Source organism: Hemitrygon akajei, chromosome 5 (assembly GCF_048418815.1).
Source record: "Hemitrygon akajei chromosome 5, sHemAka1.3, whole genome shotgun sequence".
NCBI lineage: Eukaryota > Metazoa > Chordata > Chondrichthyes > Myliobatiformes > Dasyatidae > Hemitrygon > Hemitrygon akajei.
In genome coordinates, this window is record NC_133128.1 from 167754729 (window position 1) to 167768719 (window position 13991).

Sequence of the window (13991 nt, forward strand, 5' to 3'; positions counted from 1 at the left end):
ATAAATAACCCTCGCAGAAGTCATAATATAGTAAATCAACAAGTCTCTCTCCCCTCTCTTATCTGTAGCAGATGTTCTTGCATGTTTTCTTTTCATCTCTCTCTCTCATGAGCAGCATAGCAACAGTAATGGTTTGTGATTCTCAAAGGGGGGGGGGGAATATGGGCAATTCTGCACCCCATTATCCATCAGAACTGTTCATCCTTCATAACAAAAGGTAAACAGTATAACCTGCCCAACACTACTAGTTCTTCATATGTGATGAGACCTGATGCAGGGAGTTCAGTAGTATTATAGCCTGAGGGAAGAAGCTGTTTCCTATCCTACCAGTTCTTGTCCTAATGCTGTGGTACCTTCTGCCTGATGGATGGAGGTCAAGGAGATTGTGGGTCAAATGGGAGGGATTACTGACAATGCCAAGTGCCCTGCATATGCAATGCTTCTGATAAATATCAATTTCAATTCAGCCCCAGAAGAAAATAAAAAATGCAAGAAGTTATGCCAGACCTGGTAAAGCACAAATTTACCCTCAAATAGTGCACCCAATACTACATACCATACCTTAAAAGCATATGATGATTTTGGAAAGAGTACTGAAAAAAACACTAGAATTTCTCTTAATTGACTGAATTTTTTGGTGGGGTGTGGATATTGCTGACAAGACTATTTATAGTTTATCCCCAATTGCCCTTGCAAGGTGCAGGTGAGCCATCTTGAATCACTTCAATCCTCTTGTTGAAGGTACTCTAACAATGCTGTTGAGTGAAGTTCCTAAGTCAGATGCTCTGTGACTTAGAGAGGAACCTGCAGGTGATGATGCTGCAATGTACCGGCAACATGTTTGGGAGCTTCCTTTGGAACAGCTGAGATTATTAACTTCAGTGCATTTTATAGATGCTGTATACTGTAGTCATTTTGCAGTGGCAGAGAAAATAAAGAAAGCTTAATGTCAGGAAGGATTCAGATGGAATAAACAAAGAAAAACTATTTCAATAGGTACATTTAATGTCAGAGAAATGTAACAATATACATCCTGAAATTCTTTTTCTTCGCAAACATCCACAAAAACAGAGGAGTGCCCCAAAGAATGAATTGACAGTTATAATTTAGAGCCCCAAAGCCCCCCCACCGACTCACCGCTCCCACGCATAAGCAGCAGCAAAGCAATTACCCCTTCCCCGACCAGCGTAAAGGCATTGGCACCCACCACCGAGCACTCAAGCGTGCAGCAAAGCATCAATAAAGACACAGACTTGCAGTACCGCGAAGCCTACTCATTCACCCGGTATTCGACATACCACAGTTTCTCTGTCTCTCTCTCCCTCTCCCTCCCTCCCCCTAGTAAGGGGAAAAAGAGGTGTCCCTGTTTCACATACTGTAAGTATTTCAAGGCACATATTGAAGAAGCAACAAGACAAAGACTTTTGGTTCCACAAGTGGTTAGCGTTTGAAATGTTCTGTTTAATTGTGGTAACAGATTCAATAGCAGCTTTTACAAGGGAATTGGATGAAGGAGAAAAAAAACTTCAGGGAAATGGAATAAGAGTTAAATACTGAGATTAACCAAATTTCTTTGACTTCATAGCACAGTCTTCATGGCTTATTGGTGTCCTGAGATGTTCTATGATTTTGTTTTAAGCTTACATTGATGATTTTTTTTCTCAATTCCAGATACACCTGGGCCTGTCTCAGACTTTGATGTTTCAGATGTTACAAAAATGGGATGCCAGTTGTCATGGTCACCACCTGAAAATGATGGTGGTAGTCCAGTAACTCACTATATTTTGGAAAAACGTGAAGCAGACAGGAAATCCTGGGGCAAAGTGGTACATGACTTCAAGAAAACTAGTTTCAAAGTGATTGGTTTAACACCTGGAACTGAATACTACTTCAGAGTAACAGCTGTCAATCAGTATGGTCCTGGGGTACCAAAAGACATTCCTAAATCAATTCTAGCAAGAGATCCAGTCAGTAAGTATATATTTGTATTTTCCCATTAGTCCTAGAAAAAACAATCACGCTTTACCAAATTGTTCATTTTTTTCATTATTTTTTATGGATTTTTAGATTCAAAGTAATTTTGTAATTTGATTTTTAGGTGAACCAGATCCACCCAAGAAATTGGATGTTGTTGACATAACAAAGAATAGTGCATCATTGGCATGGTTACCACCTATAAGGGATGGAGGTGCTAGAATTGATGGTTATATCGTTGAGTATCAGAAAGAAGGCGAATCTGAGAAACACTGGACACAATACTCCACAATCAAGGATCTCAATATTCTTGTAACAGGCCTAAAGGAAGGAATTAAATACAAATTTAGAGTTGCAGCTAGAAATGTTGTAGGGGCCAGCTTACCCAGAGAAACGGAAGGACTTTTTGAAATTAAAGAACAGCTGAGTAAGTACACAGGAAATATTTCTTTATGAATAAAGTATCAAAATTGAAACAAATTTTTGAAAAAAGGCTTGTGAAGGAGCCTTTCAAATGTTAGTGCATAGCAATTCACATGAGGCATAACATATGCTCAGTGTAATGCTTCGCTTGTGTTACCCACTAAGGAAAGCTTTGCTGCTCCTTTCCTACAGTGAAATATCATTTACTGCATTTTGCAGCTCCCTGCCTAATAAAGCCTTTTAAGAAAAAGATCAGATTCCAGGAGAGCAGTAAGCATATAAAATATGATCAGGTCTGGAAGGGGTCTTCTCACCTTTTTTAAGGATCTCTGATTCTCTACAGCAAGGGCTTCATCCATTCTGCCATGAAATTGTAATTGTGACTCCTAATAATTAGTTGCATAACTAAACAGTCCCCTCTCTATCTTGAGCAGGATGTTGAACTTGTATTTACCACCTGTAAGTGCATTCAGGCTGGCAATTAAAAAGTTCTCACCAGATATTCAATTTCCATGTCTCTCTCTTTTACCCATGAATTGTGAAGTTAACGTCACAATTCAAACCCAGGGACTTTGTTATAACATTTTCAAATATCAGAAGTTTGTTTTTCCATATGCTGTGTTATAACTGTAAGAAACTTCTTGAAGTTTTTCATGAATAATGAGCAGTTTTGTAGACTAGTTGTACCATTTTACACTCAGAAACATCTCAGCAACAGCAAGCATTAAATGAAATTTTGAACTGCATATGCACAGAAAGTCAGTTTATTAAATATCTTTGGTTACAACTTATGACATGTAACAATACAGCACTCACAAAGTACTGCATTGGAGCAGCAGCCTAATATATATGATAAAATTCAGAAGTGGAGCCTGAATCCACAGCTTTTTGACTAAGTGTAATGGTCAATCAAAAAATTGTGCCTTTCTTGATCTTGTAATGAACCATATTTGAAAGAGCAAGTAATTTGTAAGTAATTTTATGTTGTTTAAGACGTCGACAAGTTGGACAGGTTCCTGAATGCTTGCTGCTGGTTGAAAATCTTCTGTGTAATTCTTTGAATAATGAGATCTGCTGGCAGCATGTGGTAGGAAAATAGTAACAAAGGTTTCCTTTCTTACATTATGATACCATTAATACTTTGTTTTCCTTATAGTGGCACCAAAGATTATCATGCCAGAGTTTATTACGATCAAAGCTGGACAGAAACTTAGAATTGAGGCTCATGTAACTGGCAAACCTGCACCAGTTTGCAAGTGGATGAAAAATGAAGAGGTTGTAGATCTATCCAGCCGGCTCATTGTGCATAAGACAAAGAACACTTCTGTCCTCATCGTCAAAGATGTTTCTAGAAAGGATAGTGGCTTCTACAGTCTTACTGCAGAAAATAGCTCTGGCATTGCCACCCAGAAGATCCGAGTCGTGATAATGGGTTTGTATAAACACATAATGTTTTGAATTCGCATGAACTAAGTAAATATTTTTCTATTAATTGATTTATACAAAAGCAATGTTAATTCATCTTTTGATGGTTATCTTTTTCAGATATTCCTGGACCTCCACAACCTGCATTTGACATTTCAGAAATTGATGCTGATGGATGCAGTCTTAATTGGCATATTCCATTCGAAGATGGTGGCAGCAACATTACAAACTACGTTGTTGAGAAATGCGATTTAAGCCGTGGTGAATGGGTTACCACCGTAGCTTCTGTAACAAAAACAAACTGTAGGATTGGTAAATTGATCCCGGGCAATGAGTACATATTCCGTGTTCGTGCAGAAAACAGATTTGGTGTTTCAGAACCTCTTACTTCAGATAAAATGATTGCAAGATTTCAGTTTGGTAAGCTATGAAGTTACCTATTTTGTTAAGGTCTCAAAATATTGTTCGTGAGATGTCTATAATTAATGTTTATATTTTCATCCACAGATGTTCCAAGTGAACCAAAGAATGCACATGTTACAAAGGTGAACAAGGACTGCATGTTTGTTGCATGGGATAGACCAGACAGTGACGGTGGTAGTCCCATTACAGGATATATTATTGAACGTAAAGAAAGAAATAGTCTTCTTTGGGTAAAGGCCAATGACACTTCTGTCCGTACTACCGAGTACCCATGTTCAGGGTTAATTGAAGGACTAGAATATACCTTCAGAGTCAGTGCACTGAACAGAGCAGGATCAAGCAAACCTAGTAAACCGACTGATTTTGAAACAGCCAGGATGCCTGTTGGTAAGCAGTCCCAAAATTTGAAAATAGTTATTGAATGAATTTTATAAAACAACTTAAATGTTATTGTTTTTGTTTCTAACAAACATCTATTGATATTCTGAATCAGATCCACCAGGCAAACCTGAACCTGTTGATGTTACAAATAACTCAGTCTCTCTCATCTGGGCAAGACCAAAACATGATGGTGGAAGCAAAATAATTGGCTATTACGTTGAAGCCTGTAAATTACCTAGTGATAAGTGGATACGGTGCAATACCAACTACCAAAATGTACCTCATGAGGAATTCAGTGTTACCAGTCTGGAAGAAGGTGCCCAGTATCAATTCAGGGTTATTGCAAAAACCGCAGTTAATATGAGCAAACCATCTGAGCTTTCTGACCCAATAACCATCGTGGCAGAGCATGGTAATAAATTAATATCACTTTATCATATTTTGATTTGATTCTGATTTTTGTTGTTCTAATATAAGATATTAAAATAAATTAATGGATTAATAGAAGAAATATTCACACTAATGCTTTGTTCAATTTACAGTTGCACCCAAAATTGATTTGGGTGTGTCAATGAAGTCTTTGGTCACTGTAAAGGCCGGATCCAATGTTTGTTTGGATGCTAGTGTCTTTGGAAAGCCTTTTCCAAAGATCACATGGAAGAAAGATGGCACGATAATAACACCTGCTGAAGGCATTAAGATGGCAAGAGTAAGGAATTTGTGCACACTTGAATTATTTAGTGTGCGAAGGAAAGAAACTGGGGAGTACACAATTGTTGCAGAAAACGAGAGTGGATCCAAATCAGCCAACGTGAAAGTTAAAGTACTCGGTAAAAAATACTTCATATACCATGTGTATGAATCTACTGTTAATTTTACAGTGCTTCACAAGATATATATGTAAATGTCTATCTATAACATAAATATGGTAAGGAAAAGCAGAATGTTTTTCCTTGAGGTTAATGAATAAAAGGGGAAATCAAGGTTTTAAAAGCAATGGACTTACTCAAGTAAAAGATATACAGTAGTTTCCTAAAATGTTATGCATGTTATTTTCTGTTTTCTTTCATATAGATAAACCTGGCCCCCCAGCTTCTATCAAAATCAGCAATGTTTATTCTGATCGTGTTACTCTATCTTGGGAACCTCCTCTTGAGGATGGCGGTGCTGAGATTACAAACTACATTGTTGATAAACGTGAGACAAGCCGTCCTAATTGGGCTCAAGTTACTGCTAATTTACAACTTACAAAGTGTGGAGTAGAAAAACTGATTGAAGGTCATGAATACCAGTTCCGCGTCAGTGCTGAAAACAAGTATGGCATTGGTGACCCAATAATGACAACTTCAGTTGTTGCTAAGAATCCATATGGTAACTAAAACATTTTTTCTTGGTAGCTATTTTTAATTTAAAATACTGTATATGTAATAGTTACTGTGTGTTCTTTGCAGATGTACCAGGGCCATGTGATGCTCCGGTAATCAGCAACATCACAAAAGATCATATGACTGTTAGCTGGAAAGCCCCATCAGATGATGGTGGCTCTCCGGTGACTGGATATTTGCTGGAAAAACGTGAGGCAAGTGCTGTAAGTTGGTCAAAAGTCAATAGAAGGCCGGTATTGGAAAGAACTGTGAAAGCTACAGGACTTCAAGAAGGAACTGAGTATGAGTACAGAGTTATTGCTTTGAATAAAGCTGGACCAGGCAAACCCAGTGAAGCTTCAAAGTCAGCAATTGCTTTTGATCCTCAATGTAAGTAGATATATGATTATAAGTATATACAGTGTAACCTTGTATATTGTAATTTTTCCATTTGAATACATTTTTCATGCAAATTATTTTATTTTCATTTAGATCCTCCAGGACCTCCTGCTTTCCCGAAGGTAGTTGATACAACTCATAGTAGTATCAGCTTGTCATGGAGTAAACCAGCATACGATGGTGGCAGTCCAATCTTGGGATATCTAGTTGAAATTAAACGTGCTGATGGTGACAACTGGATAAAATGCAATGTACCAAGGGCTCTCCATGAAACAAACTATATTGTAACAGGATTATGTGAAGGAACTGAATATCAGTTCCGTGTAAGTGCAGTAAACAAAATAGGCTTCAGTGATCCAAGTGAAGTGCCTGACATACATACAGCAAAGGATATATTAAGTAAGTTTCAGTACGCGTGTACAGGAATTTAAATAATGTCTCATAAAATAACCCGACATATTAGATACATCTAACCTACTGCTGAGCCCCTGTACTCAAAACTGAGCCAACAGGTTTTCTGCCGTGACTAGGCAAAAGTGCCATATACACTTTGTACCTGGATTCTCAGCTTTACACTAAGTATACCTGCTATATTACAGCAGACTTGCTCATTTAAATGAAAATACAAAATTTCAGTAAAATGATAAGTAATGGCAAATGGTTTCCTTTTATATTTTACCTAATACAAATATTCTAATTTATTAAAGTGGGAAGTATTTCTGTTGTTTACTGTTTATTATTTAAATGTTTTCTCATTATTTCTAACCTCTCCCCTAACTATTTCTAACATTAAAAAATAGTGAAATAGGGCTTCTGACAGATAGACCTTCTGGCACCATGAGCTGGCAAAGACTTCTGGGTGGGGAATTACTTTCCAATTACTGGATCTATCATTCCACCTTGGAAATTGGTTCACTCACAGGACAGATGATACAGTAAGGGAAGCATAAAACTGGGAGCTTAATTACTTACAAAAGTCAAATGTAATCTTGGATGTTGATGACAGCTAAATGTGAAGTGTGGACTGTTTACGAGATTTTGCCCATTGGCCTATATCAAACATTTAAGTTAATGGAGAGGGAAATTTCACACAAACATTTTAAAGGTTCATGGCCTAGTAAATTTTAATTTCTGCACTTAAATTATTTCAATCTGTCTAGGGTTTCTGTCACGTTCCACTTGGTGTTTCCTGGTTAATATTTCATTCTCTCTTGAGCCCTCTTTTCCTTTTATACACTTGGAACCAAAGTTGCTGCACAAGGTAAAATGACAGGAAGAGGCTATCAAAGCCATTCTTGATCATAATGCACAGGGAGTGACATGGTGGAGAGCAAACATGCAAACAAATTAGAAACAAGAGTAGGCTCTTCCATCATGTACAAGATTATAGCAGCTCTTATTGTAACCTCAACCCCTTATTCCTGCTTATACCTGTAATCTTTGGTACCTTGTGTGGTAAACTATGTGTATAACTGTCTGGACACGCCCCTCTGCTGTCTGCTCCTGTGGCTCCTCCCACAGACCCCTATATAAAGGCAATTGGAGGCACTGCTCCTCCCTCAGTCTCCAAGATGTCATGGTCACGTTTGCAGCTAATAAAAGCCCATCTTTTGCCTCCCGTCTCTGAGAGTTATTGATGGTGCATCACCTTGTTTATCAAGATTTTGACTATGAATGTCTTAAAATATTCAAAGACTGTTTCCACATCCTGAGTTTTGTGTAGTGTAACGGGCTGAAGAGTTAACTCTGACTCTGTGATCTGTTAGGTGTATAGCACTGTGATATACATACTAAATATTTTAATAGAGATTTCATTTATTTTTCTGAATAGTTCCTCCTGAAGCAGATCTTGATGCTGACTTAAGGAAGGTACTTATTCTGCGTGCTGGTGTCACCATGCGAATCTATGTGCCAGTGAGAGGTCGACCTTCACCAAAGATTACTTGGTCTAAAATGAATGCCAACATCAAAGATAGACAAGGACTTGAAATCAGAACTTCAGATTATGACACAATGTTGTATTGTGAGAATGTGAATAAATACGATGCTGGAAAGTACATTTTAACTTTAGAAAATAGCAGTGGAGTAAAGGCATATACCCTTAATGTAAAGGTTCTTGGTAAGTTGTTAATTATTTCATAAAGATAGTGTTTTGTTAGATTAAAGCTAGTAGATTCTAATTGTTTTATTCAATCATACAACTACTTACTTCTTTTTACTTTTTAAATTAGACACTCCTGGTCCGCCCGTTAATCTTATCGTTAAGGAAACATCTAAAGATCATGCTGTTATATCCTGGGATCCACCTATTATTGATGGTGGCAGTCCAGTTAAAAACTACATTGTAGAGAAACGAGATGCTGAAAGAAAGGCATGGTCAACTGTAGCAACTGAATGTCCCAAGACAAGTTTCAGAGTTATCAACTTGGAAGAAAGTAAACATTACTTCTTCAGAGTTCTGGCTGAAAATGAGTATGGCATTGGTGAACCATGTGAGACAAAAGATGCTGTGAAAGCTTCAGGTAAGAAACTGAAAATTATGCCTTTAGGGTGTAACATTTCAGAATATAAAACAACTTAATATTACAGTTCCTTTTCACTAAAATGACATATTTTCTTAATACAGAGGAACCTGGGCCAGTGGTAGATTTGAAAGCTGCAGCCGTGTCTAAGAAATCGTGTACTTTGGTGTGGAAGAAGCCCATCAGTGATGGTGGAACCCGAATTATTGGTTACACTGTTGAAAAGATGATTGAAGGAGACAGATGGGTTGAATTAGTGACATCCAAGAATATGCAATTTACAGTCAATGATCTGAAAGAAGGAAAAGAATACACATTTAGAGTAAGAGCACAGAATGATGCAGGGTACAGTGTACCATGTGAAATTACAGTTGTGGCAAAGGATCAAGTTGGTGAGTATTTTATTGTCTTCTGCAATAATATGCCCCTGGAGAAATGTACTGTCATCAGAATCAGGTTTATTATCACTAACTTAGGTGTTGTGAAATATGCTGTTTTATGGCAGCAGTACAGTGTGAAGAAATAACTTCACTACTAGTTACAAACCAAGTAAATAGTGTAAAAGAAAAAAACCAAAGTAATGTTCAGATGTACGTGGACTGTTCAGAAATTGTTCTGATATTTGAGTATGGTTATTCAGACTCTTGTACCTCTACTCCAATGGTAGTAGTGAGAAGAGGGCGCGGGTCATGGATGCAATCTTTTTGAGGCATGACCTCTTGTGAGTGACAACAATGTTGGGGAACATTATGCCATGATGTCTAAACCCTCTGCAGCCTCCTGCATCCTGTGTGTAGGAACTTTCATGCCAGGTTCTCCATTATACATCTAGAGAAATCATGTAAGGAAATTTGGCAGTACTGGAAATTAGGTGAATAAGCAATGTTGAGGAAGGAAAGTTTATACTATTTACTTCAACTTGATATACTCTTCACAATTAATGCATTTATGCTCAAAGCTTATCCTGAAATAAAAACAATAACATGCTGTCATATTCCTCATAATTATTTAAAGTGTTCATGGCCAGTAAATTATAAATGTGGTCATGTAAACAATGTAAAAATCACAGGAGTTGAGATAAGCAATCTTTTTTTTTTAAAAAGATTTTTTTATTAGTTTTTCAAAACATTTTACAAAATTTAAAAACCCCAAATCCCAATGAGGAGCATTAATACAGTGCAAGATTAAGCATACAATAACAATATGCTACAAAGGAAGAGAATTTAACAAAAAAGCACCTAAATTAAAGACAAGTGAGCTTAGCGTCCTCCCCAAGCCCCACAACACAAGAAAAAAACAACAACAACTCCAGACCAACCACCACACAGTATAAAGAGTATAAGTCCAGACAGTCAAACTCCCAGACTGTGAATACACTTAGCAACAGAGGATAGTAATGCCTACTACCAGGAAAAAAAAGGAAGCTGAAAGCAAGGGACCGAAAAGAAGAAGAAAAAAAAAGAAAAAAAAACAAAACCCTAGTCAAGAGGAAGGTTATGAAAGTACTCGATAAAAGGTCCCCAGACCTTATGGAACTTTAGATCCGAATTAAGAACCGATTGAATAGCTAAGGCAGATTTAGTAGGTGATCTGGTAACAGAGGACGATCGGTCCAGTTTAGGATCCAACCAACAGTTGAAGTCACCACCCAATATAAGAGAGTATGAGTTTAAGTCTGGTAGTGAGGAAAAAAACCGTTCAAAAAAGTTAACATCATCAAAGTTGGGGGCATACAGGTTTGCTAGTGCAACTTTAGTGTTATATAGTTTACCAGAAACAATAATAAAACGGCCATTTGTATCAGATATTTTATTATGGAGTTCAAAAGGAATATTTGAGTTAATAAGAATGGAAACTCCCCTAGCTTTAGCGGCAAAGGATGAATGAAAATGCTAACCCACCCACTGATGCACCATCAATAACTCACGCTGAGACTTAGGAAGCGAGTTATCGGCTTTTATTGACTGGAAGAATAAACAGCACTACATCCTGGGGAAAATTAGGGAGAGCAGCAGCCCACAGTCGCCTTTATACAGGGGTCTGTGGGAGGAGCCACAGGAGCAGTCAGCAGGGTCTGTGGGAGGAGCCACAGGAGCAGTCAGACAGGTATATCTAGTTCACCACACCCACTTTGACAGAAGCCGGGAGTTATCAAAACAACGAATATGAGTTTCTTGAAGGAAAGCAATGTCAGCTTTGAGTTGTTTGATATGTGAGCATACCTTCCTCCTTTTAACAGGGTTGTTCAGTCCCTTTACATTCCAGCTCACGAATTTAAGTGCACTAGCCATTATCAATTACTAATGCATAAAAGGCAGCAGTCATATAAAAAGTCAAGCAGTACAATAGCAGTCAGGGAGCAGAGATGTAAACATAGATTCGTAAGGTCAAAATATAAACATGTCCTAAGCAATAAAGAGATGTTGGAACTGGAAAACCCACCCCACCTGCACAACCCAAAACTAGACGGCTACCAAAACAAGTAGCTAGCTCTACCAAAAAAATTAACCCAAATACAACTTCCAGATCTGTGTCATTAACAACATTTCCGTATAAATATTATAGCAAATAATAACTAGTTTATGCACTAGAAAACATAACTACAGATTAGAACACCTTCTGCAGAAATATACAACTTAATACAGAGAAAATCGGAAGAAAACCAAAACTAACCTACTCGCGAAACATTATAGAAGAATAAAGTAAGAGAAAGAAAAAAAAAGGTAAGAAGGAAAAAGAAGAGGAAGGGGAAAGTTATAAATTCAAGACGCGTGTTTATCAACCATTTACAGAGAAGGGAGAAAAAAATTCAGAGATTAGAAAAAAGGGGTGAAGAAAAGAAAAAGATAAAATAAATAAATATTTAAAACAAAGGAAAAATAAATCAGCAGTTGAACTGTGAACCGACAAACAGGGAGGCCTTCACTAAAGACTTCAAACCTCCAAAGCAAGTTAGAATTAGTTGCAGAACTCTGTAGGTAAAGTTATACAAGAATAAAAATAGATTACACACACACCAAGTCCCGGGAGAGATTGTCAACAGCCCTTAAAGTTTCAATGAATAATGTCTGAGTGATTCAAGTGAATTCCGAGTCCAGAGAAAGTAATTTTACTACGAGGAGTACTTATCCACCATTTTATGAGGTCCGATCAGATTCCGAAGATGACTGGATAGCCGGAAGACTTGCCACAAACGCTTCAGCTTCCTTCGCTGATTTGAACCACTTATATTTCCCGGTATTAAGCTTGATTCGTAGATCAGCAGGGTTACGAAGGGAAGGTTTGAAACCACGATCAAAAAGCACTTTCATTGCGCCTTTAAACTCAGCGCGCATCTTTAAGGTCTGGGGTGCAAAATCTTCCACAAAGCGAATGGTTGTATCTTTGAAAGGAAGAGACCCCCTGCGACACGCCTCTACAATCAGACTGTGTTTTACCTGGTATTGATGGAAACACAAGATTACTGGTCGCGGGCGGGAGCCCAGAATTCCGGGGGGAACGTAAACTCTGTGTGCCCGTTCGAGCTCGGGCGGCTTCGGAAGCAAATCTTTCCTGAATAACTCACAGAGAAACTCGGCAAAAAACTTCACGGTTGATCCCTTTTCAGTCGCCTCTGGTAATCCCAGAATTCTGATGTTACAACGTCTGCTGCGATTTTCGAGATCCACCATTTTGGAAAGAAGTTTGTTAGATTTTTCCTCTAAGCTGGAACAGAGAGTCTCCAAGTATTGAACACGACTTTCTAAATCTTCAGAAGTCGAATCGATGCGAGATAAGTGTTCAGCATGTTTGTCCACTTTATCGTTGATCCGATCCAGTTTGTCTTCTAACTGTTTGAAAGTGGTTTTAAATTCCTTTAAGATTTCGTCTCGGAGCTTTCCAAGCGCAACCAGCGTCTCATCCGACGGGGTCATAGCTTCTTTTCTCCCGGGTTTAGAACTCTTGCGGAAGTCCCCAGCGGCTTTAAATTCCTTTAAGATTTCATCTCGGAGCTTTCCAAGCGCAACCATCGTCTCGTCCGACGGGGTCATAGCTTCTTTTCTCCCGGATTTAGAACTCTTGCTAGACATTGTAAGTTAGATATATTCACAGGCAAGTAAGAGATACCGAAATAACTCCTATCTAAGGTTTAAAAAATTGAGACATTTAGTGCAAAGGTAGCGACAGTAACGGAACAAAAGTTCGGAGCAGCTAAACAATCGCCATCTTACCGGAAGTCCCCAGATAAGCAATCTTTATACTTGTTTAATGAAGAAGGAATATCTCAAGGATTTCAGGAAAATTCTCCATCCTTTATCAAAAATGTAGTGGAATATTGCATGCACCTTAACATCCTTGGTGAATTGATGGAACTTCAATAATATCTCAACAATATTGTATTCAGTAATCAGCCTAGATTTTGTGCTCATGTCCCAATGGAACTAGAGCACCAACATTTATGATGATTCGATGTTTGCTTGCTAACTGAAGCAATCTTATCATTTAATACTATGACTACTACAAACTGCAAAATAGCAATTAACAATATGAAATTATGAATTATGAGCCATGGACTAAATGGATTTCCCAAGAATCAAAGAAAATGGGGAGTAGTTCACTTAACCCCCACTCAATGGGAAAAAGATGACTCCTGCTATTCCCTCACTGGCAGCTGAAAGTTTAATTTCATGGTGCTTGCAAGTAATCCTCTCTTCCAGCAATGCATATTGTACCAAATTTTTTGCCACTCCTGGACTCCAAGAGGCCAGATGAGAGGCCACTGAGTGAGTGAGACGCTGGGAAGGAACAAGGCAATTGGCTCAATCTAGGACTCAATATTAGAAGGATTCCACAGTAGGGAAGGGAATGGAGGCTAGAATGGTAAGAGAGATGGTTTTTGGGGTCTTGTATGCATGGGAATCTTCAGATATTTGTTATGGAATGAATATAGTGCTGTACATTGTTCATATAGTCAGAGTAAAGTATTGATGAGGGTAAATGGAGGGGGGGGTAAAACAGACTGCTAATATAATATAATTTTTAAAAATGTACCCTTCCCCTCAGCTGTTTGACATGAAACCCCTTGATTACTTTTATCAAT

The 13991-nt window shown here is 38.1% G+C and overlaps 1 protein-coding gene across 4 annotated transcripts in view; it reads left to right on the plus strand.

The window, feature by feature from the left end:
• The window catches only part of ttn.2 (titin, tandem duplicate 2), a 340760-nt gene that overhangs the window by 267804 nt on the left and 58965 nt on the right, over positions 1-13991 (plus strand). For all 4 annotated transcript variants that reach the window (XM_073047117.1, XM_073047118.1, XM_073047119.1 and 1 more), the window contains 13 exons: positions 1672-1971; positions 2099-2401; positions 3554-3829; positions 3943-4242; positions 4330-4632; positions 4739-5038; positions 5169-5456; positions 5701-5997; positions 6078-6380; positions 6483-6788; positions 8221-8508; positions 8621-8911; positions 9016-9303. In XM_073047117.1, coding sequence (XP_072903218.1) covers positions 1672-1971; positions 2099-2401; positions 3554-3829; positions 3943-4242; positions 4330-4632; positions 4739-5038; positions 5169-5456; positions 5701-5997; positions 6078-6380; positions 6483-6788; positions 8221-8508; positions 8621-8911; positions 9016-9303 — 3843 coding nt within the window. The remainder of the gene's footprint in view (positions 1-1671; positions 1972-2098; positions 2402-3553; positions 3830-3942; positions 4243-4329; positions 4633-4738; positions 5039-5168; positions 5457-5700; positions 5998-6077; positions 6381-6482; positions 6789-8220; positions 8509-8620; positions 8912-9015; positions 9304-13991) is intronic.